This window comes from Tripterygium wilfordii, chromosome 18, assembly GCF_013401445.1.
Source record: "Tripterygium wilfordii isolate XIE 37 chromosome 18, ASM1340144v1, whole genome shotgun sequence".
In the NCBI taxonomy this organism is placed as follows: Eukaryota; Viridiplantae; Streptophyta; class Magnoliopsida; order Celastrales; family Celastraceae; genus Tripterygium; species Tripterygium wilfordii.
The window spans coordinates 3,601,243-3,619,800 of record NC_052249.1 but is presented as its reverse complement, the minus strand read 5'-3'; the positions used below and the strand labels follow the sequence as shown (position 1 = coordinate 3,619,800).

At 36.4% G+C, this 18,558-nt stretch overlaps 3 protein-coding genes across 6 annotated transcripts; 2 read left to right on the top strand and 1 right to left on the bottom strand.

Annotated features, from left to right (window-relative positions):
• The first annotated feature begins 4,510 nt into the window (after positions 1–4,510).
• On the top strand, positions 4,511–11,173 carry LOC119983307 (common plant regulatory factor 1-like). 4 transcript variants are annotated; one of them, XM_038826972.1, is made up of 12 exons: positions 4,654–4,874; positions 6,808–6,885; positions 7,104–7,148; positions 7,270–7,365; positions 7,533–7,613; positions 8,257–8,417; positions 8,619–8,667; positions 8,866–8,914; positions 9,744–9,982; positions 10,156–10,233; positions 10,351–10,476; positions 10,581–11,173. In XM_038826972.1, exons 2-12 carry the CDS (start codon positions 6,823–6,825, stop codon positions 10,818–10,820), a joined length of 1,227 nt encoding a protein of 408 aa, XP_038682900.1. In that variant the 5' UTR covers positions 4,654–4,874; positions 6,808–6,822; the 3' UTR covers positions 10,821–11,173. The 4 variants fall into 4 exon arrangements, with proteins under 4 accessions (XP_038682901.1, XP_038682900.1, XP_038682899.1 ...); XM_038826971.1 differs by having other exon boundaries at positions 6,766–6,885; XM_038826974.1 differs by having other exon boundaries at positions 4,761–4,874; positions 6,797–6,885.
• A 3,127-nt stretch (positions 11,174–14,300) lies between these two features.
• Positions 14,301–16,203, top strand: LOC119983831 (GDSL esterase/lipase At4g01130). Its single transcript, XM_038827561.1, has 5 exons — positions 14,301–14,747; positions 14,855–15,070; positions 15,154–15,314; positions 15,480–15,750; positions 15,830–16,203. The coding sequence occupies exons 1-5, from the start codon at positions 14,492–14,494 to the stop codon at positions 16,093–16,095; spliced, it is 1,170 nt and encodes a 389-aa protein (XP_038683489.1). The 5' UTR covers positions 14,301–14,491; the 3' UTR covers positions 16,096–16,203.
• Positions 16,204–16,320: 117 nt separating this feature from the next.
• LOC119983393 lies at positions 16,321–17,205 on the bottom strand. Its single transcript, XM_038827079.1, has one exon. It carries the CDS (start codon positions 17,203–17,205, stop codon positions 16,321–16,323), a length of 885 nt encoding a protein of 294 aa, XP_038683007.1.
• Between the last annotated feature and the right edge of the window lie 1,353 nt (positions 17,206–18,558).

Here is an 18,558-nt window from a genome sequence, read left to right as displayed (position 1 = left end):
TAATATAATACTCGAACAGATATCATCAACACTCGAACATATATCATCAAACACTTGAATAGATATCCTAAAATACTCGAACATATATAATCAAAAATAAACCATATATTTATACACTATTATCCGGATAAAAGTGATTACCCTTATCTTTAATGGTTATTAGTTGAACCTTTTCCGATTTTCTATGTTTGTCTTTTCAAAACGCGTGGGAGACCTTTGATTTCTTGGTTTATCTTTAATGGTTATTAGTTGAGCTTTAATGTTTAATATTAATTATGACGTTTCGATTTCTGAGAAGAATTAAATACAGTGGAGTTAATACTTAGGATTATTCCTATATATATAGCACTATCTATGGGAAAGATAATCATCAACCCAAAAAAAAAATCTCCATTTTTCTATAAGATGACATCCTCTCGAAGTTCTATGAAGACCTTGAAGAAGGAACTGGAGGAGGCATATGAAGACTTGGAAGATCACGAAGCTAAGATTGCAGAGCTTGCTAAAGCTCTGCAATCTGCTGGGAGTTCATTGTCCCAGCTCCATGAGCTAGCTGAGAAGCGAGCTATGGAGCAGGACACCCATAAACTTCAGGACTCCCTCCTTGATCTATCTGTTTTGATCAAGAAGGTTTTAGATAAAATAAGTGAAAAATTGAATATCTGGAGTTAGATTGTAAAAGAAATTTTATTTAAATTTCTATTTCTGTTACATTATTTGATTCATTTAATATCTGTTGAAATATTTACAATTACACGAATACTCGAACACATATCACATAATACTCGAACATAAGTAACAAAATACTCGAACAGATATCCTAAAATACTCGAACATATGTAACAAAATACTCGAACATATACCTAATAATACTCGAACAGATATAACAAAATACTCGAACATATATCCAATAATACTCGAACATATGTAACAAAATACTCGAACATATATCACATAAAACTCGAACATATATAAGTAAATACTCGAACATATGTAACAAAATACTCGAACAGATATCCAATAATACTCAAACATATGTAATAAAATACTCGAACATATATCACATAATACTCCAACATATCTCACATAATACTCGAACATCAGTACAAACTCGAACATATATAACATATTACTCGAATCATTTAAGTTCAAATTTAATTCCTAGAATTTTAAGAGTTCGAGTAGTAACCGTTTTAGCTTCCCCACGTTCTTTTAAAATAACTACCCACTTATTTGAACGTTGTTCCTTCAGCTTTAAATAGGACATAGGAAGAAACTGTTTAAGGTCATCCTTTATCCTCTTCAAAAATCAAAGATCACCCATCTCGAACTAAACTGAGTTCTTCTCATCCAACTCCTGCAAAGAGAGCAATAAATGAGGAGGAAAACCCCATTCCTCCAAAGAGAGCAAAGACTGAAGACCCGTCTTCTTCAAAGAAGACGGGGATCCAAGATAAAGGTTCCACTTCCACGAACAATGAGAGCCTGAAGACCCTATCGTCGACATATTCACGGTCTCTGAGGAGTTATATAGAGAAAACCCTCAGAACTCCATTGAAGGGTTGAAAGAACTACTGAAGGAAGCCGAAAGGAACCTTCAGAACGAATATGAACGTAACCAGTCCTACACGAACGTGCTCCGTTCAGCGAGGGATGCATTGATCAGCATTCGTGACAATGCATGGGGTCACGTTCGCGGCCAAAATGTTTATCGGCTACAAGAGTCCCTTTTGGACCTTGCAGCCCATGTTGGAGCTGCAATGAATGCCATAAACGATGTAATCCGTACATGGGCACGTTAGAGTTTATTTCATTTAATGTCAATTTTTATTAAATATTTCCTTTATCATTCTATGAAGTAAACAATACTCGAACAAATCTCAACAAATACTCGAACATCTATCGGTAAATACTCGAACAAATCTCAACAAATACTCGAACAGATCTAAAAAAATACTCGAACAAATCTACAAAAATACTCGAACATCAATAAATAAAAACTCGAACATCAATAAAAAAAACTCGAACAACTATCAACAAATACCCGAACAACTATCAACAAATACTCGAACATATATCAACAAATACTCGAAGAAGAACATAAACTGAATCAACTGAATATGGTGTGTCTACGATTCAATGCAAGGTAAGAGAGTTCTAACGAAGCCTATATACCATGCGAACTTAAAAAGCACTCACTTCGGGTTATAATGTCGATATAGAGCAAGAATGATGACTGTGATGGGAACGCCGACAATGCTGAAGAATGCCCAAGCTATAATGAAAGGCAGCTCAACCAGACCTCTTGAAGAAACACCAGAAGATTTGGTGCGGCAAAGAAACACCGATAAATGTCAGGAATGGAGTTTCAGTAAATCGGGTTTTGGGTTTTCTCGATAGGATACGGATATCTCTGTTTGCTGTGGCATGTGAGGGACATTGATGTGTATTGTGGTATGTTATAAGGGTATTTGAGTCAGAAAAAAGCAAAAAAGTGTTAGATTTCATGTTTTTAAAAAGTAGGTTAGTTTTTCAAATGTATTATTTCAAGGTGCTATTTTTCCAAAAAAAACCCATTAAAATAGTCATTGATTAAAAATACAGATGTAGGGCACACTTCACATCCAATACTTCACATTAAATGAGGATTTTTTGGGATCACTTTTTAGGGGGTCTCAAGCATTATTCTTTGATTAATTTATATGTGAATGAAAAATGACATGTAATTTTTTACATTTTGATGGCCACGTAGGAAAATATGTGACTTTCACTTATCGAAGATAAGTGCCAAATAAGCAAAATCGTTCATGAAACTCACTAGAAAGTTGGCTCAGGATAAAATTAATAAATTTTGAGATAGTTTGAGGATATACCCGATAAATTTATTGTTTAAGAACATAAATGAAAATTTGAGGATAGTAGAAGGATTAAAACAATCATTTTGTCGTTGAAAACATTACGAATACGTAACGTTGTGGTTAAAAAAAATATCTGTAAAACTAAAAAAGCTAAAAGATTTGCTTCACGTCCACGTCAACTGGGGCCCCGTATGCAATGTCTGTATGAAAACCATGTGCCTGCAGCAACACACGTCATCTTATCGGTCAACGAATTCAAAAAAAGTAAAAGAATAAATAAATTATTCAACCACCTCAGACCAAGCCAGTCACAGTCTGAATATGCCGCAAAACACGCATCTTTGCCAACTAATGAATGGAGGACACGTTTCTGACAGTGACCCCTTCGATCCCAATGTCACAACCCACCACATCTGTTTGCTTTTCTTTTCATATTATAATTTTCTCGAGTCATGCTTCTAATTTTTGTAACTAAAATATCCAGATATTTAAATCGTTAATTAATTAATAAAAAAGTAATCAGATTTTTTAATTTAATTTAGTTAAAGAGATAAAATTCCCATAAGAAATGAGATGACCTTTTTTTGAGGTGACGTAATCGCGCATGCTCCAACCAATAACAGGGCCCCCCGTGGAGTCTCCCACGTGGAGATTTTTGGTGGAGACACGCGGGCCATTTTAGGATCCCAAGAAATTCTAGGGAAAGTGAAAGGTGAGCTGGCTACGCAACCCCCGTTGGTTCATAATTTTCGTGACACGTCAGTACTTTTGACCACATCACAGCGACCTTCAGAAAGCCTGTGGGGACCATTCCCAAGTACGGAGTACGTGTTATTGTCTTGCTTTTTCTGCCTAGATATAGCCATATAGGCCTTGATCTAGCCGTTCGAGCTGTATATTCCCAACCGTAGGATTCAATCGTGCGCAAGAGTTTATTAAAATAAGGTCGTTCGATGAACATTTATAATCAATACTAAGTGGACGGCAGGGATTGAAGGCATGAGTCGAAACAAAGTGCATCGGACCGTGGAGCGCACTGCCCTCGGCGTCGTCATAGGTCAGAGTTTTCAAATTACTTCTTACGTCCCAATTTGTCTATTATTTGTCGAAAATCTAATTTTTTAGAATAAGTGATTTAATGTAATTCAATTATATAAAATAATTACAGTGCTTCAAATTTGACTTTATTGATTTAAAATAATTTTTTTCCTTAAAGTTTGATGTTTTAACGTAACAACACTAATTTTAGAATATATTGTAAAATTAATAATTAATGATGAAAAGTAACATTATTTTTAGGACAATTCTAAATAGAATGATGAACAAAAAAAAAAAGGAATGGATGAAGTATTAATTATGACGTTGAACTTCATAGATTAAACTGTTTAGCAAATCAAAAAGTTAAAATATAAAATTACATATTTGAATATATGGAAAATCATGAATAACTCAAATGACATTCATATATATAATATTTCATAAAAATATTAAGTTCCAATCATCTCAAAAATAAAAAATAAAAAAGCCTATAACTGGGCAGTCGTGGATTCCACAAAACCTATTCATTGTAGCTAAATCTTTGAAGAGAAGCACCAATAGTTTTTTTTTATATATAAAATTCTAATTAAATAAAATGGCAGAGACCAGGTAAGCAACATGACTGGTGGAATCGGTTGTGCCTTGCACCCTTACCCGAGACGTGTAAATCGACAGAATCACGAACACGTGTACGGCTCAGGTGACGCTGGAATAAAATTAAATGGACAGCGCGAATATCATTACGCCAACTCGACAACCACCACACCCTGGTCACTTTTTCTGCGGGACACGTGTATCGTGACGTGGGCGTTGCCTTGGCGCTCCCTCTTCACCTTCTTCCTCCAATCCGTCTCTGCAAAAACGAACTTTCTCCCTCACAGTAAAGTCAGTTGTAGGTTTGAATTCTCGCCGACAGTTTTCATTTCACGAGTTTGCTCTGTTGCGATTCTGGGACGAGTTAAGGCTCCAAAGTTGAAGGTACGCTGAAGTTGAAGTTCTGCTATATGATTTTTTTTTTTCACATTGAACGCTTTCAGAAATTTTAATTTCCATTATTTGATTCTATAAGTCCATTTTGATTGTCGAGAGAGTTGTTGATTTGAATCTTCGAATTCCAGCGATTTTGTTGGTGATAAAATGTAGGAAGGCAGTAGTTTGAAATCTTCATTTCCGGTATCGATGGATCTTGTAGTATTATTTTTTTTTTCATTTGTTGGAAACCAATTTAAAGGAAGTTATCTGGATTTCTTATGAGCTTCTTCTAATTCGAGATTTCATTTCTCTGCTTCTTTTCGAAATTTGAAGATTTGAACGATAACAATTCACAAAATCTTTGTTAATTACCTGAAGATAGTGGATTATTAGGCAGAATGAGCTCATTCAAGCCTTTCTTTTGTCTTTTTGGTCATGTATTATCCGATTGAGGTGGACTTGGTGAATATTTTTCACTTTCTTGTTATCAGTGGGGTGGTGGAAAGGCGTTAATGCCCTTGATATTCCAAACGTTTATAGAACACCTTGACATTTTCTTACAATATTGCTTTGGCTGTTGAGTTTCTTGAGCAATTTTTCCTTGAAGGATCTGCAAGGAAAAAAGCGAAAAGTGAAAGTATGATCTTAGTTTCTTGAGCAATTAAATAAAATTTGATGAAAGTATGATCTTAGATTGAAACGAAAAAGTTAAAATGAATCCACGTTGTGAATTTCATTGATTTTCTCATAGACTCATGTAGCTAACCCAATTTGGGATAAAAACTTGAATGATAATGATGACATCTAGGTTGCCTCGGTTTTTTTCCTAACTGTGCCTCAAATATTGCTCTAGATCAGAACATTGAAAATTTGGTCTTCATGGCCTTTTTCTTTTCTATTGTGTTGTAATATCCTTTCTACTGCTGGTTTGTGCCTTGGGGTTGCAAAAACGCATGGGTTTAGTGCTTAGTTTCTCCACTGTGCTCCCAGAAGAATTTGAGAATTTGTGTTGTATATTCATATTATGAGACTGTACAATATATAGATACAGTGAGAGCCCTAAATTAGGGAAACTCAATCAATCAAATCAACCTAATATTTACAAGGCTAAATTATAGGAAACGTAATATTCTCGTAATATTCCAACACTCCCTCTCAGCTAACATGCTGCTCATGACCAATGCAAATGACAGTGAAGCTCTGGTTTCATTATGAATTTGTACATGTGAACTGCCTTTTCGGCAAGGGTCCTAGCTGTGCTGTTCTTGCTTTATACGAAAATAAGAATTGAAACCCACCAACTAGCTACTCGAATGCACTTTATGCCCAGGCTCTAGCGGAATATCCATGCTACTCTCTAATATAAGCCAACACTCTCAAGTAACCCAATTTTCCATGTCTTCCCTTATCAATTCTGTCCAAATATAGTTTGGTCGCCCTCTTTTCTTTTTAGTACCTCCTACTTGAATGTTCCCGACTCTGTACCGTTGTACCAATACTTGTACATCGTACTCCCATGCGCCATGTTATATGTAAAGTAGTTTAACTTATGAAGCTGAATTTAATCTGAATGACAATAGGACCAGGGGATCTTACTTGGTCAATCTTTGGTAGCATCTTATGTATTCATGTCATTTGCTTCTGTTAGCTAGTTTAAATTTTCTTAGGAGCAGTAATTTAAGGATACTGTAGTTGTTTGCACCTACAAGTAAACATTTCAGACCACAAGATTCTGGTCTGAATTGTTGTGTAATAAGCTTTTCAGTTGTAATTCTGTATTTCTAATTTAGTTTGCTTGAAAGCTTTTGCTTTCCTTCTTTGTATGTACTTTTTTGCCAACCTTTGCCTTGACATAGCTACCCTTGACTCATGTGATTTGATTTTTCTGACATTGAAGCATAAAGAAAAATTATTGATAATGTCTGAAGTATTTGTTCAGAGTTGGATTCTAATCATGGGAAACAATGAGGAAGTGAAATCTTCCAAGTCTGATAAATCTTCGTCAACCGCACCATCGGTAAGCTGGAAAGTTTGTGAGCATTGTTATAACCGGAATACTCTGCCAGTCTTCCCTTTTTGCCTCTCAATTACTTTCGTGTGATAGAACAATATTTTCTCAATTAGTTGTTTATTGGTAGAGAACTGACGTTAAAGCTTATTCTACAGGAATTTCTCTCTTGGTAATTAACTTAAAAAAATTGTCTAATAATCAATTAATGCTTTGCTTACTTACAGGATCAGACCAATATTCATGTATATCCTGATTGGGCAGCCATGCAGGTTATCTTCTTTTCGCATGCTATGGTGCTGTCTTCTTAATTGAAGAAAGAACAAAGACGAATCATCATTTCTTGTGCTTTTGTCAAGACTAATTTCTAAATTATCTTATGTCTTCTTTTAGGCTTATTATGGACACGGAGTTGCTCTTCCACCATATTGCAACTCAGCTTTGGCTGCGGGTCATGCTCCTCACCCTTATATGTGGGGTCCACATCAGGTAATTCTTAAAGGGCATTGGTGATGGCAATTCGTATTCAAGATATGTGTTGTTTTGTAAGCTAAGGACATATTCCATTTGTAGATGAGGATGATTAAAAAAACTTTTATGTACATATTCCATTTGTAGACTTGGATGAATATTAAAAAACTTTTATGTTTTTCCAGCCCATGATGCCACCTTATGGGGGACCTTATGCGGCAATCTACTCACCTGGAGGAGTTTATGCACATCCTGCAGTTTCTCTTGTAAGTATACAGTATTTCTATCCCTCAGTTAGTAAATGTTTCTTGTCGCCAAACCTCTCTTTGGTTTATTTGATTGGATGGTACTATCCCATATTTTGAGGATGTGGTTGTTCTAACTTCAAACTGCCTCTGTTGTCCTGTAAAAGTGATTTGGTTGGTTCCTCAATTTTGAAGAGGTCAACATATCCTGTTTGAACTGCTTAATTTGTTTTGTGAGAAAAAAATTCATCATCCATATTAAGGTCCTCCAACCTGTTTTTTGATAAGACTTGGTTACATGAATAATAAATTATGAGTTTCTTAATTGATGAATCCCCCTTTTTTTCCTTTGCCTTCTCTCCCATCCCAACTATAGCTTTTTAGTAAAGTTAATGATCTTTAAATAAATAGTGACCTTTAGTTAGACTCTAACCTTGTGTATGCTTATATATGAGCATGGTAATACTGTGCCTTCATCGCTTGCCATAAGCGATGCCATTGTTTTGAGGTTTCATTTTGAATTCTTTATACTTTATTGCTTAATGTTCTTTGATCTTCGTGTGACAAATTTTAAAAATATATATATATATATATACTGATAATTGGAAAACTTTATGTTTTCGTTGAGTATTCCCCATAAGTGAATGTAATTGTGCTGATGCAGGCCGCAGCACCATCAAGTGTAGAAACTCCTTCGAAGCCATTAGGAAAGGCGGATCATGGTTTGATGAAAAAGTTGAAAGGATTTGATGGGCTTGCAATGTCAATAGGCAATGGAAATGCTGTGAATGCTGAGGCTGGTTCTGTACGTACGCAGTCACAAAGGTATGCTGAACTAGACTGTACTTTTCTCACTTGAATGTCATCTGTTGTATTTTTCTTTAGGGATTAATCTGCTGGTCTGCATAGACTGCATCTACTTTCTCTGTCCCGTGAATAGGATAGACAAGCCTGCTTCAGTAAATTTTTATCTTGCTAAAGTCTTGTTATTAAGCTAATTCTGAAATTTCCTGGCTGTGCATATAGCGTGGAGGCTGAAGGTTCTTGTGATGGAAGTGACAGGAAGACAGATAGGGTGAGGGCTCAATTATTTTGTTCATAATATTTGTTGTTTCATATAATTTCATTCAGACAGCATATATTTCCTGTAGTTGTTGGTTTGCACCTTGGTGCTTTCAATAAAATTTTCCATTTGGGGAAAAAAATCATACATGCACTGTCAAAGCAAAACTTTCCTAAATGTTAGTTCTGATGTCCACTTGTCCTATTTCAGACGGATCAAATTAGAAGGAGAAGAAGCTGTAAGGGAACACCAGTCGCAGGTATACATGCTAATTTTCACAAAGTGTAGTATCTTCATTTTTTCACTCAATTATATCTCTTGAAAAGTGATTGGGTTTCCATGGTACCTCATTTTCCTGTAGTATGACTTCTGTCCTGAGTGTAAAACATAATACCTTACTTCATTTGAAACAACAACATGGTCCCGTACTAGTTACTACCATTGTCAATGCAACGGTGAAGCTGTCATCATTGATTCAACTTGGAGAGCTTTCCATCAAATAGTGTTTCTAAAATCCAAGGAAAGTTGCAATGCCCTTGATTATATAATTTTGGTAATTCATGGGCTATATGTGATTCTGGTTATGAGGCCTTGATAAGCAAGTGTCACAATATTTAATCTTGAAAGGGAAGCATCTGTTAAGAGACACAGGTGAAAGTGGAGAAACTCATTGATCTTCCTTTAGTCAGAATGCTATTGAAGATTTTAGGTTTGATCACTTCTCTGTAAGCAGAGGTTGACACCCATAAGTACCAGATCTTTTCTAACTGCACAGAAAATAGCATGGAGTGTGTAATTTAATGGAGATGATCATTTAAGAAACTAAGTGTAATTCACTTTAAGTAATTATTCCATTGTCACACACAAAATATTGATTTGAGATGAGTAAGCTGAGAGAGAGAGAAAGAAAATAATTAATTTTTTTCCTAACAAGAATAATTGACCTCATTCTTTCACTCACACATTGCAATGATTATCCTAGTGAAGAATTGTAGGGGAAAAGAGGAAAGCAAATAATTGACCATTACAATGCTAGCAGCGTAAACCACAGGTCTCAAGGTTTATATAGCTCAATGTGTACGTTACAGGTGAAAGTGGAAAAACTGAAACACAGAATAGTCCAGTTACTCCAGCTTATGATGAGGAGATGAATGCTGCTTCAGGCAAAGTGTTAGGTGATACTGTTCCTGGGAAATCAGGACCTCCTCCTTGTTCTGGCATTACAACTGCATTGGAGATCAGGATCTCTGCAAACTCAAATACTAAGACAAACACTGCTAATGTTCCACGACTTGGTGGACTGTCCTCTTCTGAAACCTGGATACAGGTACTTTCTCTAGACAGTGATTTAGATATTTCTGTCTTTCTGATGCCTTTTCATCATTTTATGAATGTCCAACATACGCTTTGGATTGCCTAATGTTACTAGTTTGATTACCATGGTATGTTTATTACATTTAGCATCCGTTGGTGGTTAACATGTTTTGACGATTTGCTTAGAATGAACGGGAGCTGAAGCAGGAGAGGAGGAAACAATCGAACCGAGAATCTGCTAGAAGGTCAAGGTTAAGGAGGCAGGTAGGATATGTGTGAAGATGTTGCTCGCTGATCCTTCTATGATCTTACCTTCTTGCATGATCCTCTTGTTACCTTCTTCCACTAATGAAACTAATAGCTTCGCATCCTGTTGTCTAGGCTGAAGCTGAAGAACTTGGACATAAGGTTGAATTATTGACTGCTGAGAATATGGCACTGAAATCTGAGGTTAATCAATTAATGGGAAAGTCGGAAAAACTCAGGACAGAAAATTCTACATTATTGGTATAACCCCTCCTATTTCACCACCCTCCAAGTTTTTCTCTTCAAAACTTTTCTCTATTTTAATTTTAAAAATATTTTGTTAACTAATGATGCTCAACATACAGGTGAAGCTAAAGAATGCCCACCTAGGAAAACCTCAAGAAATGCATTTGAAAAACAGTGATGACAAGAGGGCCATGCCTGTTAGTACTGAGAACCTTTTGTCGAGAGTTAACAATTCAGGTTCTGCAGACAGAGGGAGAGTGGCAGAGTGTGATGTCTATGAGAACGACTCAAGATCTGGCACCAAGCTACGTCAACTGTTGGATGCAAACCCTAGGGCTGATGCTGTGGCTGCTGGGTGAATAAAGGTAGTAGAAGCAACATCTTTTCAAATTATGATGTAATTTTGGCGTAATTAAAAGCCCAAAATTACTACTAACTTTATAGCATAGGGATGGATCAGCTGAATAGGATTTGTGTCCATCCCTGTAACTTCAAAATTTCACTTCTTAGGTTTTTCATGGCAGCACTGATGTATTTTATCGTATTCAGAATGCTGAAATGGCCACTAAAGGTTATGCGTACGTTTGATAGAATTAAGGGTTTGGTAAGAGGGAAGATCTTGCTACTTTGTTTCTTGTGGTTGTGAAGCAATGTGGAATCTTTGCTGTATATGAATGGAACAATTATGTTTCATTGGATGTAGAGTTGCACATCTTTGCCAGCATTGCTAAGTAGTATGTGCCGTGAGTTGCTATCTGAAATGTTTTGAGGAATTGCACCAAGGAAGTTGCCTGCTTGATGTGCATAGTTTAGGCCATACAACATATAGTGTACAAATTTCACGTGTGCTTAGTGTACAAACTACTTCACAGGTGCTGGTTTACCAGAAGGTTTTCAACTGTTGTACCCGTATTCTTTGACAAGAAGTTGAGAACTGCCCTTTTACTGATCTGATGCAGTGCGGCCCACTGCATCATGATCATTCAGTAGCTCGGAAAAATGAAATAAATAATTTGGAGAAGTGGTGAGTGAGGAAAGATGTAGTTAATTACTCTTCAAAAAGTTGCCGAAGCGTGCCTCGGAAGAAATCCAATCCAACCCATGCCATACCAACAAAATCTCTCATACTAGCAAAATCTCTCATACCAACTCTCTTTCGCAAATGCAAGACTGAGGTTGGTTGAATTCCGTGTAAGATAGTTTCAGGCTTTCAGTAGAGAATAGAGTGTTGGTGGTGGTGGAATTCTTGTGAGCATATGACGTCGTGTTATAAAGTTTCAGCATAGAGGAGGAAAGAGTACGTGATTGTCCATCGGTGGTAATGCAATTTTTTAAGAGTGTATTTAACAATATTTAATATTTTTCATATTACATTTTGAGTATGTACTTTTTAGTCATCTTGTAAAGGATATTATTCTCCAAAAATTATAAAAAAATTTATGGTGTTGTATTTAATAAAAACTGTGATATATTTAACCGCCCCTAATTAATTTTACTGTGTTAACGAATTGATACTCATTGGAGGTTGTGAGTTCAAGTCTCATTGATATTTTCATTATTACAATTTGCGAGATGAGTTATTGCTCAGCCTAACGTGTATGAATGTCATCCTGTATTATCTCTCACAATGGGTCTCGGTCTAGGAATCAACTAATTCATGGAGGTTGCAGCCTTGTAGGGTATTCCATGTGGTTCGGGATTTAGTAGCCAATTGTTTGGTGGACAATTAGATGGATTATACGTTACAAAAATAATAATAAAATTGACAGTGACACCTCTCCCTAAATGAATTAAAGATAATCATTAATTTAATATAGTAAGATTAATGTTTTGGAAAGAACTATAATTCTAATTTGATATAAAAAATAGATGAGAACTATTTGCACCCCATATTTAACTAAATACACCCCATTCTAAATAAACCCCAATAAAAAACATAACATTTATGAATACACCCCGATTTCAATTCTTTTTTAATTTTACAAGCTACACCCCATAATTTCAGTCATTAGATCTCACCAACCACTGAAATTAAAGAAAAAATAAAAATAAAAAAACTAAAAACCTATTAGCTCTCTACTTCTCTCCCTTTGTAAACCTAAACAGAGTGATTCTTCTCCTCCTACTCTACAAAACCTGACGAGCCTCTCATGCCCATCTCCATTAGCTCTCTGCTTCTCTCATAAAAAATTTGATGCAGGATGAGGGCAGAGTACATGACTACATGGATTCTCAACCAGAAATCAATGCTAATATGAGATCGATCCTTGTGGACTGGTTGATCGAAGTTCACTGCAAATTTGAACTAATGCCAGAGACCCTCTATCTGACCATAAATCTTGTGGATCGGTTCCTTTCTCTGAAGGCTGTATCCAAGAGGAAGCTTCAGCTGGTTGGGATCAGTTCAATGCTTATAGCATGCAAATATGAAGAGATTTGGGCACCAGAGGTGAGGTTTTCCTTTTATATTCAACAAAATGCATCACTTTTAAAGGAGAGAAGGGGAAGGGGAAGGGGAGGAGAAGGAGACATGGAGAAGGAGACTGGGAACCGGAGAAAGAGAAGGAGAGGAGGAGAATTGGTAGGGTAATTTGGGGTGTCGAAAGATTGAGATTTTTTTGAGTTTTTGGGTGTACTTAATTAACTTAGGAGTGTAAATAGTTCTCATCATAAAAATAACTTTTAAAAATAACTCGTCACCGAAAAAATAAGAAGATATGAATATTAAAAGTTAATTGGGTGAAAAAAATTAATTTCAATGGAAGAGAGGAAAATACAGATGTCAAACATTTCACTATTTCAGATGTATGTGTCAACATCAGGTGAGGCTCTTGAGGTAACAAAAGAATCCCTCAAATAAAATTACGAAATAAGCTTTGACAAATTATCAAAATCCACATGTGTAAATTATCAAAAAATCTTTCAAAATTATCAAAACCCCCATGTGTCACTGGACAGGTGTTGGTGTTGGCAAATTCACTAGCCACGTGTTGGCAAGCAAGCTGCCTCAGCCACTTTATATATAGTATATATCGAAGATAGATGGGTATTCTTTTGATAGAAATTCTCCTATGCACACGTAAATTACGAATAATTTTTTAAGGACGTGGATGAATGAAATGAAAAGTGAAACTTACTCTTTTGGGTTTTACATGTTTCAAATCAATGATGAAAATATTTGTGTGTAATTTAGGTATATACAAGAGAATTTCTCTTCTTTTTGGCACTCATACGGTATGGAAAAAGATACAATAGCTAGGTAAAGATAACCTGATAAGGGTGATGGTGTACTCTCTATATAAAAGACATAATTATTGGTGTTGATGTAATTTTCCTTATAAATCATTGATATAATTATATATCTAAAGCTCCGTTTGAATGAGAGGATAACACTCCGTATAATATAAAATTATCTTTTAATGAAGTTATCTGGTGTTAAGAAAATTTTTAAAATACCTAGGATAATATAACTTTATACAAAAGTGGTTTTTTATACGATGTTGGCCGTATAATATTAAAACACCTCTAACTCGTTTTTATTTTATACGGAGCGTTTAATATAAGAAATAATATGTCAAATGACAAAAGAGACCATCAATCTCACTTTAATTGAGGCTAATCCAGACATATTATCACAAATCTTATAATATACAATCCTAATATCATATTTCTAAACACCAAACAGGATTAAATTATACATCAACTTATATAAGGATTAAATTATATATTGGATAAAAATATTATACTATCCTACCAAATGGAACCTAATATTTTAAGGGTGTGAGGAATAAAATCTTGCACTTCATAGAGGCACAAGGAGTTGGCCGACAAAAGTTGCTAATTTGTTTTGTAATCACATGCAGACAAGCTACAACTCTTGATGGGGTAAGCTACAACTCTTGATGGGGTAAGGGTATCCATTCGACTGTGTTATGAAACACGATTGCAATAATTGTTACGAAGAGATCAATCATCATCATTCTCTATCTCTGTAAAACTTGAATTTGCACTCTCCACTCTTCAACAAAAAATGATTGTATTATCCATAGCAACCTTGTCGCCATTGAAGCCGTTGTTAATGGTTTTTGCGGTGATACTGACGACGTGGAGTGGTGTAAGTTGCTCGGAATGTGAGTTCCAGGCCATCTTCAACTTCGGCGACTCGAATTCCGACACCGGAGGGTTTTGGGCAGCATTTCCAGCACAGTCTGGGCCGTTTGGCATGACCCACTTCGGAAGACCCACCGGTCGCGCTTCAGATGGGAGACTCGTTATCGATTTCTTAGGCATCCACTCTCACTCTTTCCCCTTCTTAAACTATTTATCACCAGTTTGTGTTGTGGGTTTTAGTTTTAATTTTGATTTGATTGTTTTGTGTTTGTTGAATTGGCAGCTGAAGCTGTAGGATTGCCATTTCTGAGCCCATATTTGCAATCAATCGGATCTGATTACAGACATGGAGCCAACTATGCAACATTGGCATCAACAGTGCTCCTCCCAAACACTTCTCTGTTTGTGACTGGAATCAGCCCTTTCTCTCTTGCTATTCAGCTCAACCAAATGAAGGATTTCAAGGAGAGAGTGGTTCAATTCCACTCTGCTTCTCATGGTACCATCAATACCATGTTGCTTGTATATTTGATTTGTTATTGTTCTGCAAATAAACTGGATTTGAATTGATTCTGGTTTCAGGAACAAGTAATCTTCTTCCTTCACCAAATATATTTGGAAAATCACTCTACACTCTGTATATTGGTCAGAATGATTTTACAGGCAACTTGGCTGCTATTGGTATTGATGGGGTCAAACAGTATCTCCCTCAAGTCGCCAACCAAATTGCTTACACTATCAAGGTAGGTAACCTCCTACATACCCAAAAAACCGTTGTACTCTTTCGATTGTTCTTAGATGTCTTAACTTGCTAGTCTATGCTCCGTAGAATGTTTCATACCAAAAAGATGTCCAAAGATTAAGTTCTCATGTAATGATGTTGTTATGTTGGTCTGATAAACTTGAAGGAGCTCTATGCATTGGGTGGGAGGACATTCTGGGTACTCAATCTCGCGCCGGTGGGATGTTATCCTTCATTTTTGGTTGAGCTTTCTCACAACAGTTCCGACGTGGACCGGTTTGGTTGCTTGATCTCCTACAACAAAGCTGTGGTGGATTACAATAACATGTTGGAAGAGACACTAAGCCAAACTAGAGAAGCCTTGATGAATGCTTCTCTTATATATGTGGACATTCACTCTATCTTGCTAGAGCTAATCCAGCATCCCACACACCACGGTATATAACCATAGTATGTGTTTGTTATGTTTCTGGTTTTATTATGATTGTGTTTTGTGATCCAAATTTACGATAGCAGGGTTGAAGTATGGGACCAAGGCATGTTGTGGACATGGGGGAGGAGCATACAATTTTAACCCTAAACTAATGTGTGGGAATACAAAGGTGATCAATGGAAGAAGAGCCACAGCGACGGCCTGTACTGATCCCAACAAGTATGTTAGCTGGGATGGCATACATACCACAGAAGCAGCAAACAAGCTTATCACATCAGCAATCCTAAATGGCTCTTATTTTGATCCTCCTTTTCCGCTCCACCGGCTCTGTCGGCTGCATCATATATAGGCTGAATCACCTGCATTTTTGTATTGCAAATGCAAACAACTACAGCAACTATAAGACAATGAGAAATTAAGTTGCCTTCCCAGAAGCATTTTTGATTCAGGTCTTCCATTTGATCTGGTAAGTTTTCCTTAAACAACAAACAGTAACTCAAAGAAATGTTGGTTTTCAAATCTAAAAGAATTGTGATTGGTAAGGATACAAAATTGTACAAGAAATAAGAGAAAGCTAAGGAGCATACTCATGCTCAAGCTCTGGCTGGGTTCTTATCATTGACGCTGAAGGCATTCTACTTCTTCCGATCCAAACAGTGTCGAACGCCACCCCTTTATCAGACTCATTCTCCATTTCCGTAATTCGCTTTCTCCTAACTAGTTTACAGATACATAACCCAACCAAACCAAGCAAAATCAACCCAATAAACCCGGCAACGAACAAAATCGCCCGCCATTTCCGTAACTTCTCTTCCTTCTTAGGCAGAGGCAGAGACGGGGCGACGATGGAGAAATGTCCTTGATTTTGTGTGGTGCATGTGTTATCACTGGTAAGGTTGCTGAACTCAACAAACCCACCAGTCCCAAACCTGACACATTTTAGTGTAACATTTTCATCTTCTGGCACAATGCCAGGGAAATGGATCAGAACAGGATCACCCATGAAGCTGAAATTGAGCTTCTCTCTCCCCAATCCTCCAGATTCTGAAGAATCATAAGCCATGAAACCAATAACAGGAGCAATCAATGTATGATTAGGTACTTGATGATAATAAGAAGACCAGTTGCCCAAGTTTTCATACACAATTGCTAGTCTCTTCACATATGGCAAAGGAATGACCCTTGAAGGGATATAAAAAGTACTGAAATTGGCTCCTCTAGACCACAAACTACTGCTGCGGAGCCTTACAACTGAAGCTTCCATGCCAGAGAAGTTAGAGGGTAAAGAAATGTTGTGAAGAGTACCTATGCGTTGCTTTCTTAGCGCTCCATTCGCGTGACTGTGAATTAAAGCATCTAACGATTCAGGGTCATAGTAGCCGGTGGTGCCATTGATGATCGACGAAAACATGAATGGAACAATCAAGTATATGACAAGCCAATCTCTGTTGGACTCCATCGAGAGTGACCAAGATTCATCCCAGAAGCTGCGGCCGCCTCCTGGCTTTCATGTCTGAGTTTGTCAAACTCAAAGGGAGATCATAAGATAAGAAGGCTTAGATTGATGGAGAAGGTAGAGCGGAATCACTTGTGAACAATAATAAGAAAATGTAGAAGGTTGAGCAGAATCACTTGAAAAGGAGATCACAAGTCTGAATTCTTCAAATCTAAAGAGCGATCTTCTTGGCATTTGCCTATCAATCAGAGGCAATTGATATGGAAGCCATGTTAAAAGAGTTGTTAAACAAGTCAGCAGGATTAGCTGGCCTTGAAAGCACAAAAAGTGGGGGTGTGGGTGACTATTTTAAGCAACTAATTTTGGGACTTCTCCATATGCTCAAATCAAATTACTTTCCATAATGACCAAAACCTCCATTTGTTAATGTCTTATTCAAACTAGCCAAATTTACCATAAATTTTTGTCAACAAATTAAGTGTAGTTGTGTATATATAATATGTGAAAACATAACAACATGTCTGGCCGGCTCCAACTTATTGGTGAATTTAATACCGAAAATTACTACATTTATAATTTTTTATTTTTTTTCCAGAAGTGTTACGGGGATTCCAATCATCTCAATGACTGATAAGCCACTCTCTGATTCAATCACTAACTTTTGTGGGCCCCTACATTTACTAAGATGATTGGGTTCTCATTTACTGAGATCCCTGATATTTTTTTTTATAACGAGTATTTCATCCGAGACACGACACATTTGATCTCATTTTACATGATAAACTTAGGATACGTACGTGGGTCTCTCCATCCTATATGCACCAGATGATAATGACAGGGTATTTTTACTCTGATGATTGAAGATAGTTACAAAGAAATTCACTTTTACATGAGATTTGGTCGATCGTGAAGAAATCTGAGCCCGTTCTTCTCGGAAATTACGTGGAATGGTAGTACATCACAAACAGACAGAGGTAAACTTATGCAGACTTTAAGACAAACTTAACCAAATTAATTATCATTTTGGGATCATTATGGACATTGAGGTCCACCCTAAAGCTCCAATATTACCTTTTTTACATAAAATGATGTCATGTCAACAACATAATAATTTACAATAACAACACCCAAACCACTAGTTGAAATGATAAGAATTGTGTATATCACCCTAATTACCATGATTTGTATCTCACTCTCCCGTTTAAAAAAAAAAAGAGAGAGTTACTATAACTCCTCAAAAATTTAAAAATTTTAGAAAAGTCGTAAATGTGTGGTATTTTTGTATAAGAGCATCTCTAACGAAAGAATCAAATGGAGAATCAAATTTGGTTCTCCACATTTTCTGGGTAAAACAAA

What these genes read in the sequence shown, in the direction of transcription:
- LOC119983393 (XM_038827079.1), bottom strand. Translation starts at nt 17,205, where the DNA reads ATGGAGTCCAACAGAGATTGGCTTGTCATATACTTGATTGTTCCATTC.
- LOC119983307 (XM_038826973.1), top strand. Translation starts at nt 4,515, where the DNA reads ATGACTGGTGGAATCGGTTGTGCCTTGCACCCTTACCCGAGACGTGTA. An exon ending in GTACGTACGCAGTCACAAAG is followed by an intron (nt 8,418 to 8,618) that starts GTATGCTGAACT and finishes CTGTGCATATAG; the next exon opens with CGTGGAGGCTGAAGGTTCTT. An exon ending in CTTCTGAAACCTGGATACAG is followed by an intron (nt 9,983 to 10,155) that starts GTACTTTCTCTA and finishes CGATTTGCTTAG; the next exon opens with AATGAACGGGAGCTGAAGCA.
- LOC119983831 (XM_038827561.1), top strand. Translation starts at nt 14,492, where the DNA reads ATGATTGTATTATCCATAGCAACCTTGTCGCCATTGAAGCCGTTGTTA. An exon ending in ACTCGTTATCGATTTCTTAG is followed by an intron (nt 14,748 to 14,854) that starts GCATCCACTCTC and finishes TTGAATTGGCAG; the next exon opens with CTGAAGCTGTAGGATTGCCA. An exon ending in AAATTGCTTACACTATCAAG is followed by an intron (nt 15,315 to 15,479) that starts GTAGGTAACCTC and finishes ATAAACTTGAAG; the next exon opens with GAGCTCTATGCATTGGGTGG.